Source organism: Bufo bufo, chromosome 5 (genome assembly GCF_905171765.1).
Source record: "Bufo bufo chromosome 5, aBufBuf1.1, whole genome shotgun sequence".
In the NCBI taxonomy this organism is placed as follows: Eukaryota; Metazoa; Chordata; class Amphibia; order Anura; family Bufonidae; genus Bufo; species Bufo bufo.
In genome coordinates, this window is record NC_053393.1 from 507455129 (window position 1) to 507478158 (window position 23030).

Consider the following 23030-nt stretch of genomic DNA (forward strand, 5'->3'; position numbering starts at 1 on the left):
CATCTTCTCTTGCTACTCTTTAATATTCCAATGAATCATCTCTTCTTCCAAAATCAGTGCTAGGTAAGAGAATGAACCTATGGATTTAGAGCGGGAATGGCTGGAGGAAATGTCACCATGCTGCCTTTCCAAAGGACATGAATGAGTGGGAAGTTGCCAAAGGAAATAAGACCGCTTGTGCAGTCTGAGAGTAAATGGTTCATACAGCACTTTTGTTGCTGCCATCAGCTAATGTACGAAAACGTGCCTGACTTGAACAAACAAATGGTTTATACCTGTCAGCACCATTTAACTTCCATCTGTGTTTTCTTGACATCAGCAGTCCTCCACCCCATGCTGCCTGTGAGACGGGAAAGCAAATTTATACTTTTACAAGCACTGTAAAGAAATGCAATAGACGGAGTGGAATTCATCACGCATATGCTTTTAACTGGATAGTTTGCACATTATAATGGGAAAAAGATTTGCAGATCATGTTACTAATACATTTTTAAATCATCCAATTTAATAAGTAATAATTAGTGATGAGCAGCATAGGCAATAATAGTTTTCACAATATTTAGTGAATTTTTGGCCTAATATTCGCCATAAATTCGCAAATTCTAGAATTCGTGATCTCCAGTCATTAATTTCTTGATTGCAAAAATCAGCATTGTAATATTTTTTTTTGAAAGACAAAGACACTTATCCCTATCACAGCACAGTAATTCCTATCACAGCACACTAATCCCTATCACAGCACAGAAAAACAGACAGCAAATGACTTTTTTTTTTCTTCAAAGACGACAGACAAAGACACTAATCCCTATCACAGCACAGTAATTCCTATCACACTACCTAACACCCTGCACTGGAACCTATCAGCTACACTATATCACGATCTAACCTACACTGACTATCTCCCACTAACTATTTGTATTATTATATAAGCTAACTAACTAATGTAATTAAATAAGGATCCAGATGACTCAGCAAAGCACAGATCACAGCAATGTCACTGCTCTCTCTCTCAGAACTGCAAAAAACAGCAGAAAATTGCTGCTGGGGAGTTTCCTATATAGTAAGGGGTAGGCAACTTTTCTATTGGTTGCTAGGGACGTTGCTAAGCTCAGACAAAGATATTGCAGCCTTCTCATTGGCCCACAAGCCAGAAGCAGTGAGGGTACTGATGAAAAAAAATCTAGAATATTTGCGATTACGAAGATATAGCACTATATTCTAGATCTTCGCGAATTCTCGAAATGACGATATTTGCAATTAAAATTTGTGATTTAGAATATTCGCGATCAACAATCAACACTAGTAATAATGAGTTATACAACAATAGCAATTTGTTGGCTATATTATCTCGGCTGCTGTATGTTGTATTTGTTGATATCTTGATAAAAGGGGACCATGTTATTAAAAAAAAAAAAAACATAGCGACTGCAAAATTTTGAGCTGTATAAATGTTGTAGTCGACTTATGTATTGAAATAAAATATGGAAAAATACTGTCAAATATAATGCCAGAACTGGGTGAATGAAGCAAAAACTAAAAAGCCCAAAAACATGGAACAGTCAAGGACATCCTCTTTGTTTCGATTTTTAGCACAGCAACAGTCTCGCTTAAATCTCTCTGTCAGACCATCACTGTGGCCAGAGACACTAGTCAATGCATTGCTTTTTTGTGAGAATCTTTGGCTAAGCCGATCAAGAAAATATTAGTGCGGTCATATTGCTATCTTAATTGTGCATCTACTATTATGCTAGAAGATAACATCTTCCCCTCACAGCAGCAGTAAACTGACAATGGGTTACCTATCAGTGTCCAGGAGGACAATATTTTTTATTTAGTTTCCAATGACATAAAATGAAATACATCCAAAAATTTTAAAAACATTTTCAATGAATATTGAGTTTACAATAAACACCCTTTTCTGATGGAATGGGCCCTTTAAGTAAAGTCTAGATCAGTGTTTCTCAGTATTTATACGCTAATTACCCCGTACCTCATCAAATGAAATCAGAGTATCTCCAAGGCTGTGATCACAGAATATGCAGCCTGCATAATTAAGAGGGTGTTCTCATCTGAGATATGTAAACAGTATATGCCATAAGTATAAGATAAGTAGGGGTTAGATTTCTGGAACTTCCACTAATCCTGAAAATGGCAGTTCCCTGCTCCCCCATTTGGCCCTCCAGAGAAAAGGTGGACTACATGTATCCCCCAAGCTGCAGGTTGTGCACCCCTGGTCTGGACCATACAGTTAAACACAAAGAGATGGAAATTTTACAATACAGTTATAATGCCTCCTTGTGGATTGTTATGAATTAAAGGTAAAATACTTACATCAACATGCATCCAGATGTTAAACTTTTTACAGACATCGGATATAGCAATAAGTGGGTCAAATGCACCATAGACAGTTGTCCCTGCTGTGGCACTAACAAAAAATGGCACATATCCCTGGAAAAGAGAGAAAAACATATAGATATCCCATAGATGCACACAGTATGTGACCAGTGGTCTCCAACATTAATTGGCTCTATAGCTTTTGGCTGTTGTTGCATGCTTGGAGTGGTCATTTTTAAAATGCTAGTAATATTGCAATAGTTGGAGTACATATAGCATTACTTGGAAATAATATTGGTGTATACCAGGGATCAGCCACCTCTGGCACTTCAGGTGTTGTGAAACTACATCTCCCATCATGCACACTTGCTTGGCTGTTCTCTGAACTCCCACAGAAGTGAAAGGAGCATACTGGGTGTTGTAGTTTCACAACAGCTGGAGTGCCGAAGGTTGCTGATCCCTGGTGTACACAGTCACAATAAACAATGCAGCGTGCTGTTGGCTGAGGAGGTAAATACTTCTTCGGTGCCCAAGCTGATCTCCTTGTGTTTCTGGTTGTTATAGCAGTGGGTGTGGATCCACTGTATCAACCAACAGGGCTAATCCTAAGGGTGTTATCCTCTCAGTCCCCTGGTTTTCACCCTTTTATCCCTCTAAAAGGATCTGGACTAGGCTGCTACCTCCTGGAGAAGTCTCTGTGTGGTTGACAGCTGACCCATGAGAGTCGGAGAAACAAGTGCATAGAACAGAAGGATCAGGCAAAACCATAGTCAGGGATAGGCTGAGGTCAAAGCAGGCAGAGGACAAGCAATCCAATAAACATTCTGAGGTCAGAGCACGCAGAGGACAAGCAATCCAATAAACAATCTGAGGTCAGGGCAGGCAGAGGACAAGCAATCCAATAAACATTCTGAGGTCAGGGCAGGCAGAGGACAAGCAATCCAATAAACATTCTGAGGTCAGAGCACGCAGAGGACAAGCAATCCAATAAACAATCTGAGGTCAGAGCACGCAGAGGACAAGCAATCCAATAAACAATCTGAGGTCAGGGCAGGCAGTGAATGGTCAATACAGAGGTTAGGCACAAGTCAGGTAAATGGGCAGAAATCTCTACACAGGCAGACCATTGAATACAGCATATGTTTACAGGGAAGTAGAAAGCTAGATAACCTATTGCTCTCGCACCCATCCATAGGAGAACATTCCTTAATAGTGTTGGTCGAGCACCAAAGTGCTCGGGTGCTCGAGTAGAACACCTGGGGATGCTCGGGTGCTCTACTGAGCACCCGAGCACAATGAAAGTCAAAGGGAGAACCCGAGCATTAAACCAGGCACCCCCTGCTTTGAAGAGGGGCGGGCGTCTGGTTCATAGGAAAAGGTCAGAAATTGATGGAAACACCACTGAAATGGTTTGGGAAAAGCATGGGGAGGATGTCTGGATGCATCTTGGACTTCCAGGTCGCTGCTGGGAACGATGTTGTCCGAGTAGTACGCCACTTTTACAGGCTGACAATAATATGCACCAAACCGAAGATAAAATCGATTTTAGAGGAAAAATTGTTAGGAAACATTCTTTCCTGTATATTTACTTGTACATAAAGTGCAAGTGCTACCAAAAATTACAAGGAAGAGGCACTCCGATACAACCTGTATATCACATAAAGGAGGGCCTCATTCACATTGTGGTACAATTGTTCAGGTAGTGGGACTCCTACACTCATAAAGCCTATGCAGAGAAAGGGCTGCCAAAAATTACAAGCAAACCAAACCGAAGATAAAATCGATTTTAGAGGAAAAATTGTATATTTACTTGTATATAAAGTGCAAGTGCTGCCAAAAATTACAAGGAACTGGCACTCCAATACACCCTTTATTACACATAAAGGGGTGCATCATACACACCCTTGAAAAATTATGATTGCTAGCCTGCTGGTGACCCTCAAAAACATTAGGAGCAAGGGCCTGCTGGTGACCCTCTAAAACATTAGGGGCGAGGGCCTGCTACTGATCTGACCATCTAAAACATTAGGGGTGAGGGTCTGCTGCTGAGCTGACCATCTAAAACATTAGGAGCGAGTGCCTGCTGCTGAAAAATTATGATTGCTAGCCTGCTGGTGACCCTCAAAAACATTAGGAGCAAGGGCCTGCTGGTGACCCTCTAAAACATTAGGGGCGAGGGCCTGCTACTGATCTGACCATCTAAAACATTAGGGGTGAGGGCCTGCTGCCGAGCTGACCATCTAAAAAATTTTGTGGGCGAGGGCCTGCTGCCGAGCTGACCATCTAAAAAATGTTGTGGGCGAGGGCCTGCTGCTGAGCTGACCATCTTAAAAATTTTGTGGGCGAGGGCCTTATGCCGAGCTGACCATCTACAAATTTAGGGGTAAGGGTCTGCTGCTGAGCTGACCCTCTAAAACATTAGGAGCGAGGGCAGCCTAATAAGCAGGAGGAGGAGGACGAGAAAGGGGAGATTGAACCATATACCCTTTTTAGTGGTGGAAGGGGTGCATGGGAATACATTATATTCAATACACCATAAAAGCCACATTTAAAGTGCCTTTATGTTCAGCTGCTTTCCTCTGGTGGAGTAGAGAAGTCAGGGGCAATCCAGGCTTTGTTCATTTTTATAAGAGTCAACCAGTCAGCATTTTCAGTTGACAGGCGGATGCGCTTATCAGTTATTATGGCCCCATCAGCACTAAATACACGCTCTGACAAAATGGCAGCGGGGGAGGCCAGCACCTCAACGGCATAGAGCGCCAGTTCATGCCAGCTTGGACACCCAGTAGTTGTAAGGCACACAGGGATCACTGAGGATGCTGACACGGTCTGCTACGTACTCCACCATCTTCCAAAATGTTTTCCTCCGTGTGACACTAGGCCACGCATAAGGTTGAGGGTGCTGGCGGGGTGTCATAAAACTGTCCCAGGCCTTGGAGAGTGTTGCCCTGCCTCTGCTGGAACTGCTGTGTTTCCCCTCGTCTCTCCTCCTCGGTTGTCCAAGGAACTTCGTACTCTGCAGCCAGCGTTGTCAGCTGGAAATTTTTGGAGCAATTTTTCCACAGGGACCTTTCCACAGGGTATTGCACCATTTTGCTTGTCCTCTCCACTACAGGAATGAGAGATGAGAAGTTCTCTTTGTAGCGGGGGTCGAGAAGGGTGAACAACCAGTAATCGGTGTTGTCCAAAATGCATACAACGCGAGGGTCACGGGAAAGGCAGCCTAACATAAAGTCAGCCATGTGTGGCAAAGTCCCAACAGACAAGACTTCGCTGTCCTCATCAGGAGGATGACTCTCAATCTCCTCATCCTCTTCCTCCTCTTCTACCCATCCACGCTGAACAGATGGAATAAAAAAAACTTCCATGGGTACTACTCTCTGTAGCGGAGGCAACCGTCTCCTGCTCCTCATTATCATCCAATTCGCGCTGAGAAGACGAATTGAGGGTGGTCTGGCTATCACCCTGTGTACTTTCTTCCCCCATTTCCACCTCTTCCACATGCAAAGCGTCCGCCTTAATTGCGAGCAGCGAGCGTTTGAGTAGACACAGAAGTAAGATGGTTACGCTGATAATAGCGTTATCGCTGCTCACCATCTGTGTTGATTCCTCAAAGTTGCGTAAAACGTCACAGAGGTCAGACATCCATGCCCACTCGTCGCTTGTGAAGAGCACAAGCTGACTGGAAAGGCGACAACCATGTTGCAGCTCGTATTACACTACTGCCCTCTGCTGCTCACAAAGCCTGGCCAACATGTGGAACGTCGAGTTCAAGCACATGCTCACGTCGCACGAAAATCGGTGAGCTGGCAATTGCAAGCACTGCTGCAGCGTTGCCAGACCGGCGTAAGCTGTCGATGACTTGCGGAAATGGGCACGCTCGCGGCGCACCTTCAGCAGGAGCTCAGGAAAATTGGGGTAGGTTTTGAGAAACCGCTGAACCACTAAGTTGAACACATGGGCTAGGTATGGTATGTGTGTGAGCTTGCCGAGCTCCAAAGCCGCCACCAAGTTACGGCCATTATCAGACACAAACATGCCTGGTTCGAAGTTGAGTGGCCAGAGCCACAGCTTAGTCTCGTCCCTTATCCCCTGCCACAGCACTGCAGTGGTGTGCTGTTTGTCACCTAAGCAGATCAGTTTAAGCTTGGCCTGTTGCCGCTTCCCCACTGCAGTGCTACACTACTTCCAGCTACTGACTGATGGCTGACTGGTGCTGCAAGATGAGAATTCAGAGGTGGAAGTGGAGGAGGCAGAGGAGGAGAAGGGGGGGTTGTAGCCACTAACATAGGTGGTGGCGGAAACCCTGATGGAAGTAGGGCCCGCAATCCTTGGCGTCGGTAGCACCTGTGCCATCCCAGGGTACGACTCGCTCCCAGCCTCCACAACATTCACCCAGTGTGCTGTCAGGGAAATGTAGTTTCCCTGGCCAAAAGCACTTGTCCATGTGTCAGTCGTTAAGTGGACCTTCCCAATAACTGGGTTGGTCAGGACACGGGTGATGTTATGGGACACATGCTGGTGTAAGGCTGGGACTGCACAATGTGAAAAATATTGGCGGCTGGGGACAGGGTACCACAGGACAGCCGCCACCATCAGGCTGCGGAAAGACTCAGTGTCAACAAGCCTAAATCGCAACATTTCCAGGGCCAGCAATTTGGAAAGGTGCGCATTTAGTGCTATGGTCTGTAGGGTGGGTGGCTGGGTAGTTGCGCTTTCGTTCAAAGGCCTGGGGTATAGACATCAGTACGCTGCGCTGGGACACAGAAGTGGATGTGCTAGATGATGATGCTTGCGAAGGTCCCGGTGCATGGTGGGAGGCATCCGGGCCTGCGTCTTGGACAGAGGATTGGCCAGCACGTAACACAGAGGAAGAGGAGGCAGTGGTGTGACCCGCCAGACTGCGGAACACCTACCCGTTGGCAAGAAAGATTGCAGCAAGGGGGTGCTCCGGGGAACAACTGTGGGCCTGTTTGGTGTGGCCCGCCTTCTCCTTTTTGCCACCCCACTACCTCTTCCAGCCTGTTGTGGTGCTGGAGATCACTCCCCCTCTGTACTGCTGTCCTTGCTCGGCTTGCCACCTTCCCAGGTTGGGTCAGTGACTTCATCGTCCAGCACCTCCTCTTCCACTTCCTCACTCTGGTCATCCTCCTGACTTGTTGACCTAACAACAACCTCAGTTATTGACAACCGTGTCTCATCCTCATCATCAACCTCTTGAGACACTAATTGTGGTTGACTTATTGGCAACTGTGTCTCATCATCATCATCCACCTCATGGAACACTTATTGCCATTCCCCACTGTCATCCTCTCTGACTGTGAATGCTCCAGAGTTTGGGAATCAGGGCACAAGATATCCTCATGTCCCTCTTCAAGCGGGCTTGGTGAGAGGCCCAAATTAAGGAATGGCGATGAAAAGAGCTCCTCGGAATATCCGAGTGTGGGACCACTTGTTTGCCAAGACTCTCCGTGGTGGGTGGAAGGAGTATCAGGGTGAGGATTCTGTTGACCAGACTCTTGGCTACTGAGACTAGACTTTGTGGAAGACAGGGTGGTGCTTAACAAGCTGGAAGCATTATCTGCTGCAATCCAACCGACCACCTGGTCGCACTGGTCTGACTTCAAGAGTGGTGTCCTGCGCCACCCTGCAAACTGGGATATGAAGCTAGGTATCGTGGATGAGTGTGTTTCTTGTGCTCTGGCAGCAGGCACAGTTTCACCACACCCAGGGCTACGGCCTCTGTGTGCACCATCAGCAGCACGTTCACTTCCCCGTCCCTTACTGATCGCCTTCCGCATATTAAATGGTATATATGCTTGCAAGTATGTCACATGTACAGTAGCGCAGGTTTTGTAAGTGTATGCGCAAATAAAGTACGCAGAATGTCACTGATATTTAAAATGCGCACATGTTAAACAGGAGGTATAGCGCAAGTAATGTCACTATCACCACCGCCTAATAAAAAATTACACTAAATGAATGTCACAGATATTTAGGCTGCGCACACGTTACACAGGAGATGTAGCGCAGATAATGTCGCTGTCACCAGCGGCGAAAAAAATTACACTGATTGTCACTGATGTTTCGGATGCGCTAATGTTATACTGGAGATGTAGCGCAGGTAATGCAACTGTCCGCAGCGGACGCCGTCTACGGAAAAAGTACACTGGATGTCACAGATATTTTTATGCTGCGCACACGTTACACAGAAGATGTAGCGCAGATAATGTCGCTGTCACCAGCGGCGAAAAAAATTACACTGAATGTCACTGATATTTCGGATGCGCTAACGTTATACTGGAGATGTAGAGCAGGTAATGTCGCTGCCACCAGCAGTGAAAAAATTAGACTCAATGTCACTGATATTTCAGATACGCAAATATTATACAGGAGATGTAGCGCAGGTAATATAACTGTCCGCAGCGGACACCGTCTACGGAAAAAGTACACTGGATGTCACAGATATTTTTAGGCTGCGCACACGTTAGACAGGAGATGTATCCTTAAGTATCCAACGTTGATCAATGATAGGCTGGTGTGAATTAGTGTATGTATGTGGCGTCCTTTTAAAAGCCAGAGGGAGTGCTGATAGTAGCAGGCAGCGGCCAGGGGAGACAAAGCAGACAACTCCGGTGGAAGAACGGTGGACCCAGGCCCTGAGAACAGGAGGGTGCCGCCCCAGAAAGTGTGTGTGTGTGAGGGAGGTGGTTCTGTTGTAGTTCTGTAGAGATCTGTAGATGCACTTATAGCTTCATGTCAAGTGATAGATGTGATACTATATAATAAGGAGTTGACATAGCTGGAGGCATTCTGCAAGATGGTTTAAACACAGTTTAGAATTGCACATTTATGGAAGGTTCAGTCAGTCCTGACTACTTTCATTAGCTAACCATCTTGACCACTATTGGGCAGCTCTCCTCTGTCAACTTTATCTTTGATTGATATAAGTGTATAACAGTAATGTAAAGCTTGTTGGCCTCGTATCATAGGAAATATACATTACATAGAAAATCAGCAATACAATCTTACACAACACACAAAAAAAAACTAATATCCAACTTCTAGTTGCAGCCATCCCCAGATTTCCCTATAAATATGACTGCCATGAAAAGAGTATTTGGAATGAGTTGAACGGTGCATACTTTCTGCTTGGCTTCAATGATTCTCCTTTCAAGATCTGATGGGATCATTTTCCCCCTGTAATTAAAAGCATGGAACATTTTAAATGTTGGACTGAGCCAAATCATAATAAAATGCAATAAGAGCGGATAACATAGCTCAGAATAATTTCTATCACATTGATTCAAAAGTATGTATTTCAACTTCAAAGCATTGCAAACCTATATTATGGGTTAATTAGAATACCGAGGGCCGGGGCAGAGCAGAACGGATGCCGATAATAAGTCTGCAATTATTATCTGTTTTCACATGCAAAACAGATTTTATTTTCTTTGTTGCCTAGAAAATAATATATTGGTAAGTTGAAAAGTTTATACATCTCCCCATCCAGATCTATGACAACCATTTGTGGCTTTGAGAGGTTTTGACAGAAAATGGGAGATACATATAGAGAACCCATGAACCTTCTGGAATACTCGCCATTCCCTGATCAACAGCTGGCCTCGTGCTGGCCATATACATAAGATAGTTGTGGGCAAAATGTTCATTCGGCCAGACGCTCTCTCCCCTGACTTTGGGTGAGCATGCAAGTGCAGTACCCCTGTCTTGTCTCTCAAGTGGTTTCTTGAGGTAGGATTAAATAAAAATATCTGGCTCCTTAGTTTCTCTCAAAAAGGAATGATACAGTTCCAGGGGGTGGGAGCTCTGACATGTGCTTCCTCACTCCCCCACTATCTAGACAGGAACTCTCCTCTCCTTTCTCTGTCTCACTAGACTGCAACTCCCCATCCTGGCAAAAAGCAGGACCAACCCACTCCTACTAAAAGTGGAGGAACGAGGTGGTTAGCCCTTTTCTAGCCAACTATTGCTAGCCATTACCTCCCCTGCAGGAATAAATTACATTAAACAGTTGGAGATACCCCCAGGTCTGGGGTACTGCACAAGGTCCTCCCAGAAGCCTCTCCCAACAGAGTTGGGCATGTTGGATCCATCTTTCCTTCGACACCTTCTGCCTAGGCACTGCCGGAATGGCCTCATACCTATTAGGCTGGGTTCACACTAGGTACTGTATTTGGGCTTTCCACCAGGGATATACTGTATGTTTGAATACCTGAAAACAGTAAATTCACCTCAATGAGTCAATCAGAGTTCAGAAAATTCATCTTTGGACTCCTTTTCACCAGAATATTCTTTGTTTCTGGCTTTTTTGTCGGACAGAATAGAGCAGTCTACCACACAATTCTGTTCTTCAAAAAAGCTAGAAATGAACAGAAATCAGGTCAGAGTACAAAGATGAAACCTTTGAACTCCATTTACTTCACTGAAAATACCTTTGAACACCGTTTTTGGACATTCAAAAGTATACCTCCAACAGAAAGCCCAGAGTGGAGGTAAAAGCAGTGTGTAGATGAATGGCTCCTACCACCAGCAAGATCTGTAACCTTTTAAGGGGTTCTCTCACTTCAGTAAGTGTCATTTATCATGTAGAGAAAGTTAATACAAGGCACTTACTAATGTTTTGTGATTGTCCATATTGCTTCCTTAGCTTGCTAGATTCATTTTTCCATCACATTATACACTTCTTGTTCCCATGGTTACAGACCACCCTGTAATACATAAGTGGTGGTCGTGCTTGCACACTATAGGAGAAAGCGTCAGCCTCACTGGTGGCCGGGACCATGGGAGTGTACATAGGCTAGTGCTTTTTCCTATAGTGTGCAAGCACGACCACCACTGATGGATTGCAGGGTGGTCTGTAACCATGGAAATTAACATTGTATAATGTGACGGAGAAATTATTTCAGCCAGCAAAGGAAGCAATATGGATAATAACAATATATTAGTAAGTGGCTTGTGTTAACTTTCTCTACATAATAAATGCCACTTACTGACGTGAGACTAGCCCTTTAAAGGAATAGGCCATCAATATCTGATTGGCTTGGGTCCAACAACTAGCTTCTGCCGATCATTTGTTTCAGAGTAGCTTCGGCACAGGAACTTGGCTCCAGAACTACACACTCCATCCAATGTGTAGTGAAGATAATTAATTCAAATGAATGGGAGCAGCTTAGAAGCTCCATCCACTACAAATAATGGATGAGGCTATGTGGTTCTGGTGCTGACTTCTGCCACCGTAGCTACTGAACTCTAAAATAGCTGATCCATCAATAATGAAATTTTGGACAACCTCTTTAATTTAATGATGTGAATATCAGAGAAAGGTATCCACATTGTGGCCATGTTAATCAGTTTAATTAGCATATTAACAGTTCTATTTATGGAGCGAAAAGCTAAGAAAAGGGAAGATTTTCATCATAATAACAGCAAAACAAGACAAAAAACAACAACACAGATCTGCCCTCAGGGGAATTTATGTCCAAAATCATGTCGTCTAGCAAGGTTAATGAGGTGGGTATAGCGCCTAAAGGGAATGTGTAACCCAGGCGTATAGCTATAGGGGGTGCAGAGGTAGCAGTCGCTACCGGGCCCAGGAGCTTTAGGGGGCCCAAAGACCCTTGTGCTACATAAGAAGACACCGGTATTATAAAAAGTACATGCCGGTCAAGTTACACCTCTGGCCGGAGGGAAGGGGTTTTGTCAGTGATGGCTAACCTCCGGCACTTCAGCTGTGGTGAAACTACGACTCCCAGCATGCTCCATTCATTTATATGGAGTTCTGAGAACAGCCAAGCAAGGGGGCATCTTGGGAGTTTTACCACAGCTGGAGTGCCGGAGGTTAGCCGTCTCTGGGTTAGGTCAAGAATTTGGCATGGGAAGGGGGGGGGGGGGGGGGAGGTGCCATTTAAAGCACGAAGGCTATGAACTCCCCTATCCCTGGCCACAAAGCACTGATGGAAGGGAGGCCCAAGCTGAAATCTTGCACCAGGGCCCATGAGCCTTTAGCTACTGTACACCCCTGGTGTCACCTATAGTGAGACATATTCTTTTTTTCTCAGCTGTTTTAATTTTTGGATTGTGTATTTTATTATTCTATTTCCTAAGCATGATTATGGGGGTGGTCACCTTGTCCGAGCTGTTGTTGACAGCATTTAGAGATGTGCTTTACAGCAGCCACATGGGCCAACCAGCAGGAAGGGAACCCATTGACTACTATGGGAGATTTTCCTAGGCATGCACTGTGACCTGTGCAGAGGTTAGGAGGAGGGAGAAGATAAGCTTTGATATCACCTGTTATGAATAGTGGGACCCTGTGTCTCTATATACAGTAAATGTTGCATGTTATTCTAAGCCTGTCTGTGATGATAATTAGTGATGAGCGGCAGGGGCAATTTTCTAATTCGTGATATTTCATGAATATTTGGGCAAATATTAGTCATAAATTCGCGAATTTGAGAATCCGGGATTATTTTCTTGATTGCGAAAATCGGCAATGTAATATGCGCGTATTGCATGCGCAATACAGGTTTATATGCAGATAGAGTGCTCCAATATATTCAAAATTGTGCAAATTGGCAATAAATTATATTTTTGCGTAATATGTGCAACTTCACATTTTAACAGGTCTGACTACATATTACTGATTGGTGCACTAAGTATTGTTGTGAACTTGTGACATCACAGCACTATGTCTGTAGCATGTATGTATGGACAGCAGAACCTACACTATATCAGGATATAACCTACACTGACTATCTCACACTAACTATCTGTATTATATATATGAGCTAACTATCTAATGTAATTACACAACAAAGCACAGAGCACAGTAATGTCACTGCTCTCTCTATCTCTCTCTCTCTCTCTCTCAGAACTGCAAAAAACTGCAGAACATGGCTGCTGGGGAGTTTCTTATATAGTAAGGGGTAGGCAACTTTCCTATTGGTTGCTAGGGATGTTGCTAAGCTCAGACAAAGACATTGCAGCCTTCTCATTGGCCCACAAGCAAGAAGCAGGGAGAGATCATGGCCATGGGTTCAGATGAAAAAAAAAGTAGAATATTTGCAAATACGAATATATAGCACTATATTCTACATCTTCGCGAATTCTCGAAGTTGCGATATTCGTGATTAAAATTCGTAATTCGAATATTCACGATCAACACTAATGATAATAATACGACTGCTGAAAAGGGTAGCACGGTGGCTCAGTGGTTAGCACTGGTGCCTTGCAGCGCTGGGGTCCTAGGTTTGAATCCGACCAAGGACAACATCTGCATGGAAATTGTATGTTCTCCCCGTATTTGCGTGGGTTTCCTCCAGGTACTGTGGTTTCCTCCCACACTTCAAAGACATACTGATAAGGAACTTAGATTGTAAGCGACATTGGGGATGAGCGAACCTGTGGAAGTCTGGGTTCGGCCAAACTTCAGGTCAAGGTTCCGGACTTGACCCCGAACCCGGACCCCATTAAAGTCAACTTCACTTTATTATTTTCCATTATAACAGAAAATAATAGCATTCTTAAGACAGATTGCAAAATAAAATAGCCATTGAGGGGTTAAAAATAATTAAAAAAACTCACCTCAAGAGGACCTGCGATGACGTCACCATGCTCACGCGATGACGTCGCCGCAGGTCCTTTTGCAGGTCCTACAGAAAGAAGAAAGAAGAGGATACCGGCTGCACGATCAAATGGATGAGGTGAGTTTTTTTTAAATTATTTTTAACCCCCCAATAGCCATTTTATTTTGCATTCTGTCTTAAGAATGCTATTATTTTCTGTTATAACCATGTTATAATCGAAAATAATAAAATCCCCCGAACACCGAACCTGAACTTCAGTGAAATAGTCTGGGTTCGGGTTTGCTCAACCCTAATGCTAATGTCAACCCTAATGCTAATGTCTGTAAATCGCTGTGGAATATAGTAGCGCTATATAAGTGCATAAAATAAATAAATTATTAGGCTTAGTAAATATAGATCGTGACATGGAAAATTAAATATATGTAAAATCACCAAACATTCTTTACAAATATATTTAAACAATAGAGCATTTTCTGATGACACATTCCCTTTAAGAGTAGCAAAGCTACTATTTTTTTGCACTGGTGTATCGTCTTCATCCTACTAGGAACTGGTATTTTAACCTTTCCTTTGTTTAGTAAGTATTTTCCTTTTTCAAGTGAAGTATCTAAAGCAATGAGAATGATTCCACTTCTATGTGGGCAAAATGGATTTTTGTTTATTCAACCACAACTGGCTGTGTAATTGACTTTTCCTTTCCGTTGAATAGTCGCTGCTTAAGGTGAATTGAGTTTTTTTGTATGTAGAAAACTTCAGTAGATTGAATACATTCAGTGACTGCTCCCTCTGCTCAATGTCTTATATCTCTGTGACCTTAATCCGTGAATGACTTAACTTCTAATCTCCCATGTTAAATTGCAATTCCAGGTTCTTGCCTACCTTTCATCACACCTGATAAGGATCACACTGTCTGTGCCAATTCCCAAGGCTGCTGCTCCCTTCTTTACTGAAAAGTGACTCTGGAAAAGAAGATAATTATGATTAAATCTGTGCATGTATAGCAGTTAATAGCTTTTTCTTTTCCATCAAATGTTTTACCAGTGAGCTGATACAACAAAACTAAGAGCATCTGTTATTTTTTTTAATATAAGCAATTCGCCCTCAGCAGGGCTGCTTCACCTGGCAAAATGTCCAGCTGCTTCTTCACCTGTGGGGACAGCCCCCAAACTGAGAAGAAGCCCTGCTAACAAGCACCTAAATAGCCTAGTAGTGAGTTGTGAACTGGACTTTTATTACAAAGAAAACTTGTACTGGCCAGGAAGGGAATGATAGGTCCCACTACCAACCTCCCGTCATTCCATAAAACTCCAAGCCCAAAAACAGGACTTACCAAACTAGTCTTTGCTAATACTCAGCTTTTTTGGATTTCTTATATCTCATCCAGATTTTCCTGTAAGATATATATTCTTCCTGGAGCCTATCACATATAGGAGAGGAATCTTGGAGACATATAATGATCCCTGATCATTTTTCTTAGAAAAGATAGAGGGCCACAGCAGCATGTCCAGCAATTCTTCTTTATTAGTCGATATCTTCACAGCATGGCATAAAACCAATAGCAACGTTTCGGCTAGAAGTAGCCTTTGTCAAGCATACCAGCCTTCTGAGAGAGAGAAAGGGATAGCTAGCTCAGGCCTTTCCTCAACATCCTGAGTAGCGTTGTGGCCCTGAGTAGCGTTGTGGCGACCCCAACGCCACTGCACTGACTGCACAGTACAAGGAATCACTCCACCACCCATGGATCCAGGTGGTGGGTCTAAGATACTGTATAATAAGGGTTAGAGATGAGTGAATTTCTCAAAAGTTTGATTCAGCCGGGTCGCCGAATTTTCAGAAAAATTTGGTTCAATCCGAATTTATTCGTGGTGAATTGCGTTAATAAAATGCTATTTCCTGGCTGCAGAGAGCCTTTATAATGGAGTAGAACACTGTGCCTTGCAGTAACACGCATAGAGAGTCTGCTGTGGTAGTGAAACAATACTGTGAGTCAGTATGACATGTAGATGACAGGCATCACTCTTAGAATCACTGCACACTTCACTTATTTGGGCAGTTACAGGGCCAAAACTGACCAAATAACTTAAGTGTGAACTCAGCCTTACAGGTCGATGTTAGCGGCAGAAATAAAGAACCGTGCAGAGGCCCAAGATCCTACTATAGTGTGAAAGAGCGCACTCCTTTTACACCAATTCATTGATTCCACATATATTTCTACAGAACCTGTTCTATTAAACGCTTATACAAGTAGAACACCCCCGACAGAGTGGAGAGGGTGTCAGCAGTAAGTTTGTGTTGACGTCACTGATTATTTTGCCCTTACTCTGATCCGCCAGAACAATAACCCCCAAAAAACGCATCCTGTCTGTGGAGCATCCGTCTTCACTCGGTCAGCATTTGGTCAGTAATCCATCAGTATTGCTAAAGCCCAAAAAAACAGGAGTGGATCCAAAACAGAGATGACACGTGAATGGAATATTTGCATGTCTTCTGTGTTTTGTACCTACTCCCGCTTTTGGCTACCAAATCATAAGACAATTCTGATGCAAAATAGGGACCATATTATGCAGGCCTTACAGCTGTTACATAGACAGGATCTGTTGTGTGTCTCATTTTTCCTGACAGATCAGAAGAAGGGTAAAATAAATTATGATATCAGCCAGGCCGAAAGGCAAAATAGTGGCCCAGTCATGAAGTGGAGAGGGTGGGAACAGCATGAGAAGTCCACAGAGTGGCCCTATGACAGAGCCTGGAGGTGGCGGCAGCAGCCGCATCAAGGGGAGGCCACAGGGTAGCACAATGACAGTGTGGAGGTAGCACCAGCATCAGGAGGCCACAGGGTGGCACAATGACAGTGTGGAGGTGGCAGCAGCATCATCAGGAGGCAGCCACAGGGTGGCACAATGACAGTGTGGAGGTGGAAGCAGCATCAGGAGGCCACAAAGTAAAACAATGACAGAGTGTGGAGGTGGCCGCAGCAGCAGCATCAGGAGGAGGCCACAGGGTGGCACAATGACAGTGTTGAGGTGGCAGCAGCATCAGAAGGCCACAGAGTGGCACAATGAAAGAATGTGGAGGTGGCGGCAGCAGCATCATCAGGAGGAGGCCACAGGGTGGCACAATGACAGCGTGGAGGTTACAGCAGCAGCATCAGGAGACCTGAGTGGTGAGGTGGCAGCAGCATCAGGAGAACGGAGAGTAACCCGTTGACAGAGTGGTGAGGTGGGTGGCAATACCATTACCAACTGAAGATGGTGGGTGAAAGAAGGAGCACTTGGCATCAGATGTGTGGCATCAGGTGGGTGGCAGCATCAGAATAGTAGCTGAGGCAGGTAGCCAAAAGAAACCAGTCTCTTTTGTCAAAGTGTTGGTGTGGCACTATGGATGATCTAGTCTGATGCATCAAGCATTGGTGGGTGGAAATCCTGGCTAATCCACACCTGATTCATCTTGACAAAGGTCAGTCTCTCCACATTTTTGGTTAACAGGCGAGATCTTCTTGGGGTAATTATGGCCCCCGCCGCACTAAACAACCCCTCTGATGCCACACTACTGGCCGGGCAGGACAGCTTTTCCAGGGCAAACTCTGCTAGTTGCAGCCACAAATCCAGTTTGGCTGCCCAGTAGTCCAGCAGGTCTTCAATGTGGGGTGGCAGGGTGCTGTCCAAGTATGCCACCACCTGCTGGTTCAGGTCCTGCTCCAGGTCTAGCTGCTGCTGCTACTAGTGAGTAGTTTATTCACTAGGTGGGTGATGAAAGCTTCTCATCTGCTCCTACCCCCCCCCCCCACCTTGCCACAGCAGCCAGGGCAGAGGAACGTGAGAGCAGAGGTTCCCCCCGGTCAGACCTGCGAGAGGGTGGACGATGGCGCAGATAGGCAGCGGCCAACTAACTACATAGGATGTCTCTATAGTAGTTCAGTTTGTCCTCCCTCTCAGTGTAGAAAAGGCCCCCATTTTGGACCGGTAACGAGGATCCAACAAGGTGGAGAGCCAGAAGTCATCTCTCTGCCGAATGCTGACAATTCGGCTGTCACTACGCAAGCAAGTGAGCATGCATCTGCCATTTGTGCAAGTGACTCAGAGGGACTCCCTGCCTCCATTTCCACTGCATACTGCCATGGTGTGTCTGGGTCCTCTGCCTTATCTTCCTCATCTCCCTGTAGCTCCTCTGGCTGCTGTTGCTCCTTCTCTCCTGTCACCTGTGTATAAAAACCACCCATTTTTCTACACAATGCTTGAGTTTCAATGTCCTCCTCCTCCTCCAGTTCAGCCCCCACAGGGCTCATGTGGCCTTGAGATCTAGGCACCACGTCTCCAGTACCCTGACCAGCAAAATTTACCAGCATCTGTTCGAGGACATGAAGCAGTGGAATGACGTTCATCACGTAGTCCTGGCGACTGACAAATAACGTGGCCTACTCAAAGGAGCTGAGCAAATAGTAGGTGTCACGCATGAGCTGCCACTGGCTGACATTGAAGTTACACAGGGGAGTTCTCCTGTCCGCTTGGATCATCAAGAAATTGTTTATGGCCTTTCTCTGTTTGTATAATCGGTCCAACACATGGAGGGTGGAATTCCAATGGGTGGAAACGTCGCATGACAGCCTATGTTGGGGGATGGCGTTCTGCTGCTGCAGCTCAAGGAGGGTGTGCTTTGCGGTGTACGAGTGGCTGAAGAGCATGCAAAGTTTCCTGACCATTTTTACGATGCCTTGCAGATGGCTGTAAGATTTCAGGAGCTGCTTGACAACCAGATTGAACGTGTGTCATGCAGGGCGCATGGCTCAGCCCTCCTTGATGCAGCGCCGACACCATTTTCTTCTCATTGTCGGTCACCATGGTTCCGATTTTGAGTTGTTGTGGAGAAAGCCAGGATTTGATTTCTTGATAAAGGACACGGAGCAGTTCCTCCCCTGTGTGACTTAGTTTGCCCAGGCAAACGAGGTGTAGAACAGCGTGACACCGCTGTGCCCTGCACATGTGGTATGCTGGAGGAGCACTGTGAATTTTCCCTGCAGTGGAGGCTGAGGATACTGTGGAGGATGAGGAGGCAGAGGTGGACATTGTTGCAGGACCAAAGCGTAAGAACGTGGAGGCGGAAGCGGCGTCACCTGGCCGAGTTGCTGGAGTGGCTGGGCAATAGCCAAAAAAGGCTGTATCACAAACACATTTCACCACTGAATGACAATGTAAATTTACCACAGAACGGCTAATAACACATTTATTTTTGCTATTAATACAGCGCAACAATGTCTGTATGACAATGTAAATTCACAGCAGAACGGCTAATAACACATACTTATTTTTCCCATTAATACACCCCAACAATGGCTGTATAACAATGTCAGTTCACTGCAGACCGGCTAATAAGATGTATTATTTTTCCTATTAATACACCCCAAAAAAAGAAATATAACAATCACAATTTGCGGCAGAACGGCTAATACACGTAATATACGTACATATCTATCCTATTAATGGCTGTAGTACAATGGAATTTCACTTTTACCGCTGAATGGCAAAGAATATTTTTTTTGCCATTAGTACATGCCAAAAAGGGCTGTAATTTTCTCACTTCAACACACAACAGCTAATAAGCCCTTTTTCTTTTTCCCCACTAATACACACCAAAAAGGGCTTTAGACCTACGGCCGTGAACGGCAAATCTAACTTTTTTTTGCCACTAATACACGCCAAAAAGGGCTGTAATTTTCTCACTTCACCACACAAAGACTAATAAGCCCATTCCCCCCCCCACACACACTAATACACAACAAAAAAAAGGTTTTAGAACATATATAACTGCACTGCACAAAGGCTAATAGGACCCCAATAACAAGAACGGTTTGCTGGAATTACAGAGGAATTGCAAACCTGAAATGAGCAGCAGTAAAATTGCAATTTGGATCCCCAGTCAGTGCAGCAAAGTGTAATAGGATTGTTCCCATTATCCAGGCTGTAACCTCCCCTATTGAACCCTGTTCTGCTTCAATACTGTGGAATAATTCCTCCCTATCCTTTCCCTACACTTCTAATGCTCTTTCCTTTAACTTCTATTGAGCAAAATATAAGTTTTCAAGTCTTTTCTAGCACTGTCCCTAGCGCCTGCTGACGTCCCTCCCTGCACTAAGTACACTGGAAAATGGCTGAATCCAAAATGGCTGAAGCTATTTATAGGGCTGTGACATCACAGGGCTGGCTGGCTGCTGATTGGCTGCATGCATGGCATTGTGGGTGATCCCTCGTTCCCAGAGTTCCTTGCTCCATGTCATAACATGTGCAGCAGCCATTTTAGGAAAAAATGCAATTTGTTACCATGAAGCGTGAGGAAATTCAGATTCGGTGCGAATCTCTAATAAGGGTATTTGGTAATACTAAGCCATTCAATTAATTAACATGTCAGGACAAAGACATTCTTGAGCGCGAGAGATTGTTGACATGCATAATCAATCCGGGACCCAGTGGAATGCAAAACCACCTTGAAGGGGTCGTCTCACTTCAGCAATTGACATTTATCATGTAGAAAAAGTTAATACAAGTCACTTACTAATGTATTGTGATTGTCCATATTGTCTCCTTTGCTGGCTTGATTCATTTTTCAATCACATTATACACTTCTCTTTTCCATGGTTAAAGGGGTATTCCCATGGCGCCTTTTCATACTTACCTGCTGCCAGCGCGCCGTTCACTTCCTGAATCCTGGCTGGGGGCGGGCTTCATCTTGATTGACGTCTTCTCCCGGCCGGGCTGCGCCATGGTGACTTAACTCTGGCCAGTATAGTACAGAGCTGGCATGCGCGTTCGCGGCTCTGTACTATTCTGGCAAAGAAGAAGTCACCATGGTGCATGCGCGTTCAGGACAGCGAGTGGCCCGGCCGGGAGAAAAGAAGGAGTCTTCCGCGCAAGTGCGGCCACAGGGATTCTGGAGAAGAGCGGTGGCCGTAACCAGGTGAGACCGAATGACAACAATGAGGTAAGTGGGGATAAATTTTCTCCTAAAGGGTGGGAATTGGTTAATGGAATATATTTACAAAAATGGTCACTGTCAAATAATTAACAAATTTAACAGTGATCATTATGATGGGAATACCCCTTTAAGACTAGAGTTGAGCGAATCGAGCTTCAGATCATAGATCCGAAGTTGATTCATTAAAAAACTTTGTTTTTAATGCTGTTTACATACAGCATCAAAATGTATGTGCTCCATGTAGTAAAACTTTGTCTCGGCTGAAGTTATGCGAGACTTCGGTAAATGACTTCGATATGTCTATCTGAGTATTTAAAAAGATTTTAAAATAGGAATCCGAAGTGGGATTTGGTACTGGTTGGTACAGTACCTTGGTACCGGAGCCGACTTCAGATTCCTATTTTAAAATGTTTTTAAATTCACAGATAGGAATACCGAAGTCATTTACCGAAGTCTCGCGCAACTACCTCTCGTTTTCCTACATAGAGCACATACATTTTAATGCTGTACATGGAAACAGAATTACAAATAAAGTTCTATGATCCGAAGCTCGATTTGCTAAACCCTAGTTACAACCACCTTGCAATCCTGCATCAGTGGCCGTGCTTGCACACTATAGGAAAAAGCACCGCCGGCCTATGTGTGCTTCTATGTTCCCGGCCACTAGTGAGACCGCCACTTTTTCCTATAGTGTGCAAGCAGGATTGGATAGCAGGAAGCTAGCAGTGTATAATGTGAGGGGAAAATGAATCCAGCCAGCAAAGAAGGCAATATGGACAATCACAATACATTAGTAAGTGTCTTGTATTAACTTTATCTACATGATACATGCCATTTGCTGAAGTGAGTGAGACAACCCCTTTAATTACGCAGAATACACCTGTAGGGGACATTTTTGAATATCCTTACTGTTCCTTAATTGTGTGGAGTGCATCTCGGGAAGTAGGTCACATGATGCTCCTTTTCTGAAAATCCAGCTTCCACCGGAGTCCCATCTTTATCAGGTATTCTGCCTGGGCTATGTCTTTATCACCCAGTACCTGTTAACTACAGTACGGTATGAATAGCAGAGTTCAGATCAGTATTTTATATTTCGATCTTCACCCCCACTCTCCCGCCGTGAGCCCGCTAACTGCTTGTGCTATGCACTAAAAGGACTCCTGAGCTTGCACACATAATGAAGAGGACTCAAGGAGGAGTCCTCTCTATACATTACACAGTCAGTTGGCGGGTACACAGCGGGGGGAGCGGAGGCGAGTATACAAATTCCTGATCTAAGCTCAATGGCAGCAGTAATATTAATTCAGTACTATAGTGGATAGGACAGAATCCCTTAATTAAACTTTTAATCATTCAATTAGCTCTTATGAACCTATTTATTCTCACATCTTTTGTTCCTTTTTTAAAGCTACTAAGAATGTGCGACCACCAGCACATGACGTGGACAAGTATGTCACAGCAACTTAATTCCAGTAGGGCAGACATGGGAGTAAGTACTGTAGTACTCATAAGGCTCTGCAGGTAGAACTTACAATTGTCCCTCAACCAAACATTTTACATGGTCTGCAAGTAGAGAGTGTTGAGGTCAAATAAGTCTTTGTCAGCCAATAGAGTGTCCTCATAGCACAGGGATAGCTCATCACTTCTATGGACTGAAGAAGACCTGTCACCTTTCCTGACATGTCTATTTTAGCGATTTCTTGCATTCCCAATGAAATAACAATTCTGAAGCATCCATTCTTAGAACTTTACGTTTGTTCTGTTATTCAACATCTACATTCTACATCTGTAGCATCATATGCAAGTATTTACTATAACAGACATGTCAGGAATGGTGAAAAAGCCTCTTTAACTTCATAAAGATCACAGTTTAAACCCCTTCAACCCCCAACAATTTTCTGCTTTTGCTTTTTCGTCTTTTACTCCCTGCCTTCCTGGAGCCATAACTTTTTTATTTCTCCATTCACATAGCCGTACAGTATAAGGGCTTATTTTGCAGAATAAGTTGTACTTTAATAGCAAATCTGCCATTTTTATTTTTCCATTTTGCTGTTCGCCGTATATTTTAATAGTACGGGTGTTTTCGGATGTAGTGATGCCCATGATATTTAGTTTTTTTTATTA

The 23030-nt window shown here is 44.4% G+C and overlaps 1 protein-coding gene across 1 annotated transcript in view; it reads right to left on the reverse strand.

The window, feature by feature from the left end:
* The window catches only part of GAD2 (glutamate decarboxylase 2), a 135903-nt gene that overhangs the window by 26192 nt on the left and 86681 nt on the right, over positions 1 to 23030 (reverse strand). Inside the window, exons 8-11 of the mRNA XM_040433011.1 lie at positions 14820 to 14899; positions 9480 to 9534; positions 2332 to 2448; positions 276 to 340 (exon numbers count right to left, since the gene is read on the reverse strand). Coding sequence (XP_040288945.1) covers positions 276 to 340; positions 2332 to 2448; positions 9480 to 9534; positions 14820 to 14899 — 317 coding nt within the window. The remainder of the gene's footprint in view (positions 1 to 275; positions 341 to 2331; positions 2449 to 9479; positions 9535 to 14819; positions 14900 to 23030) is intronic.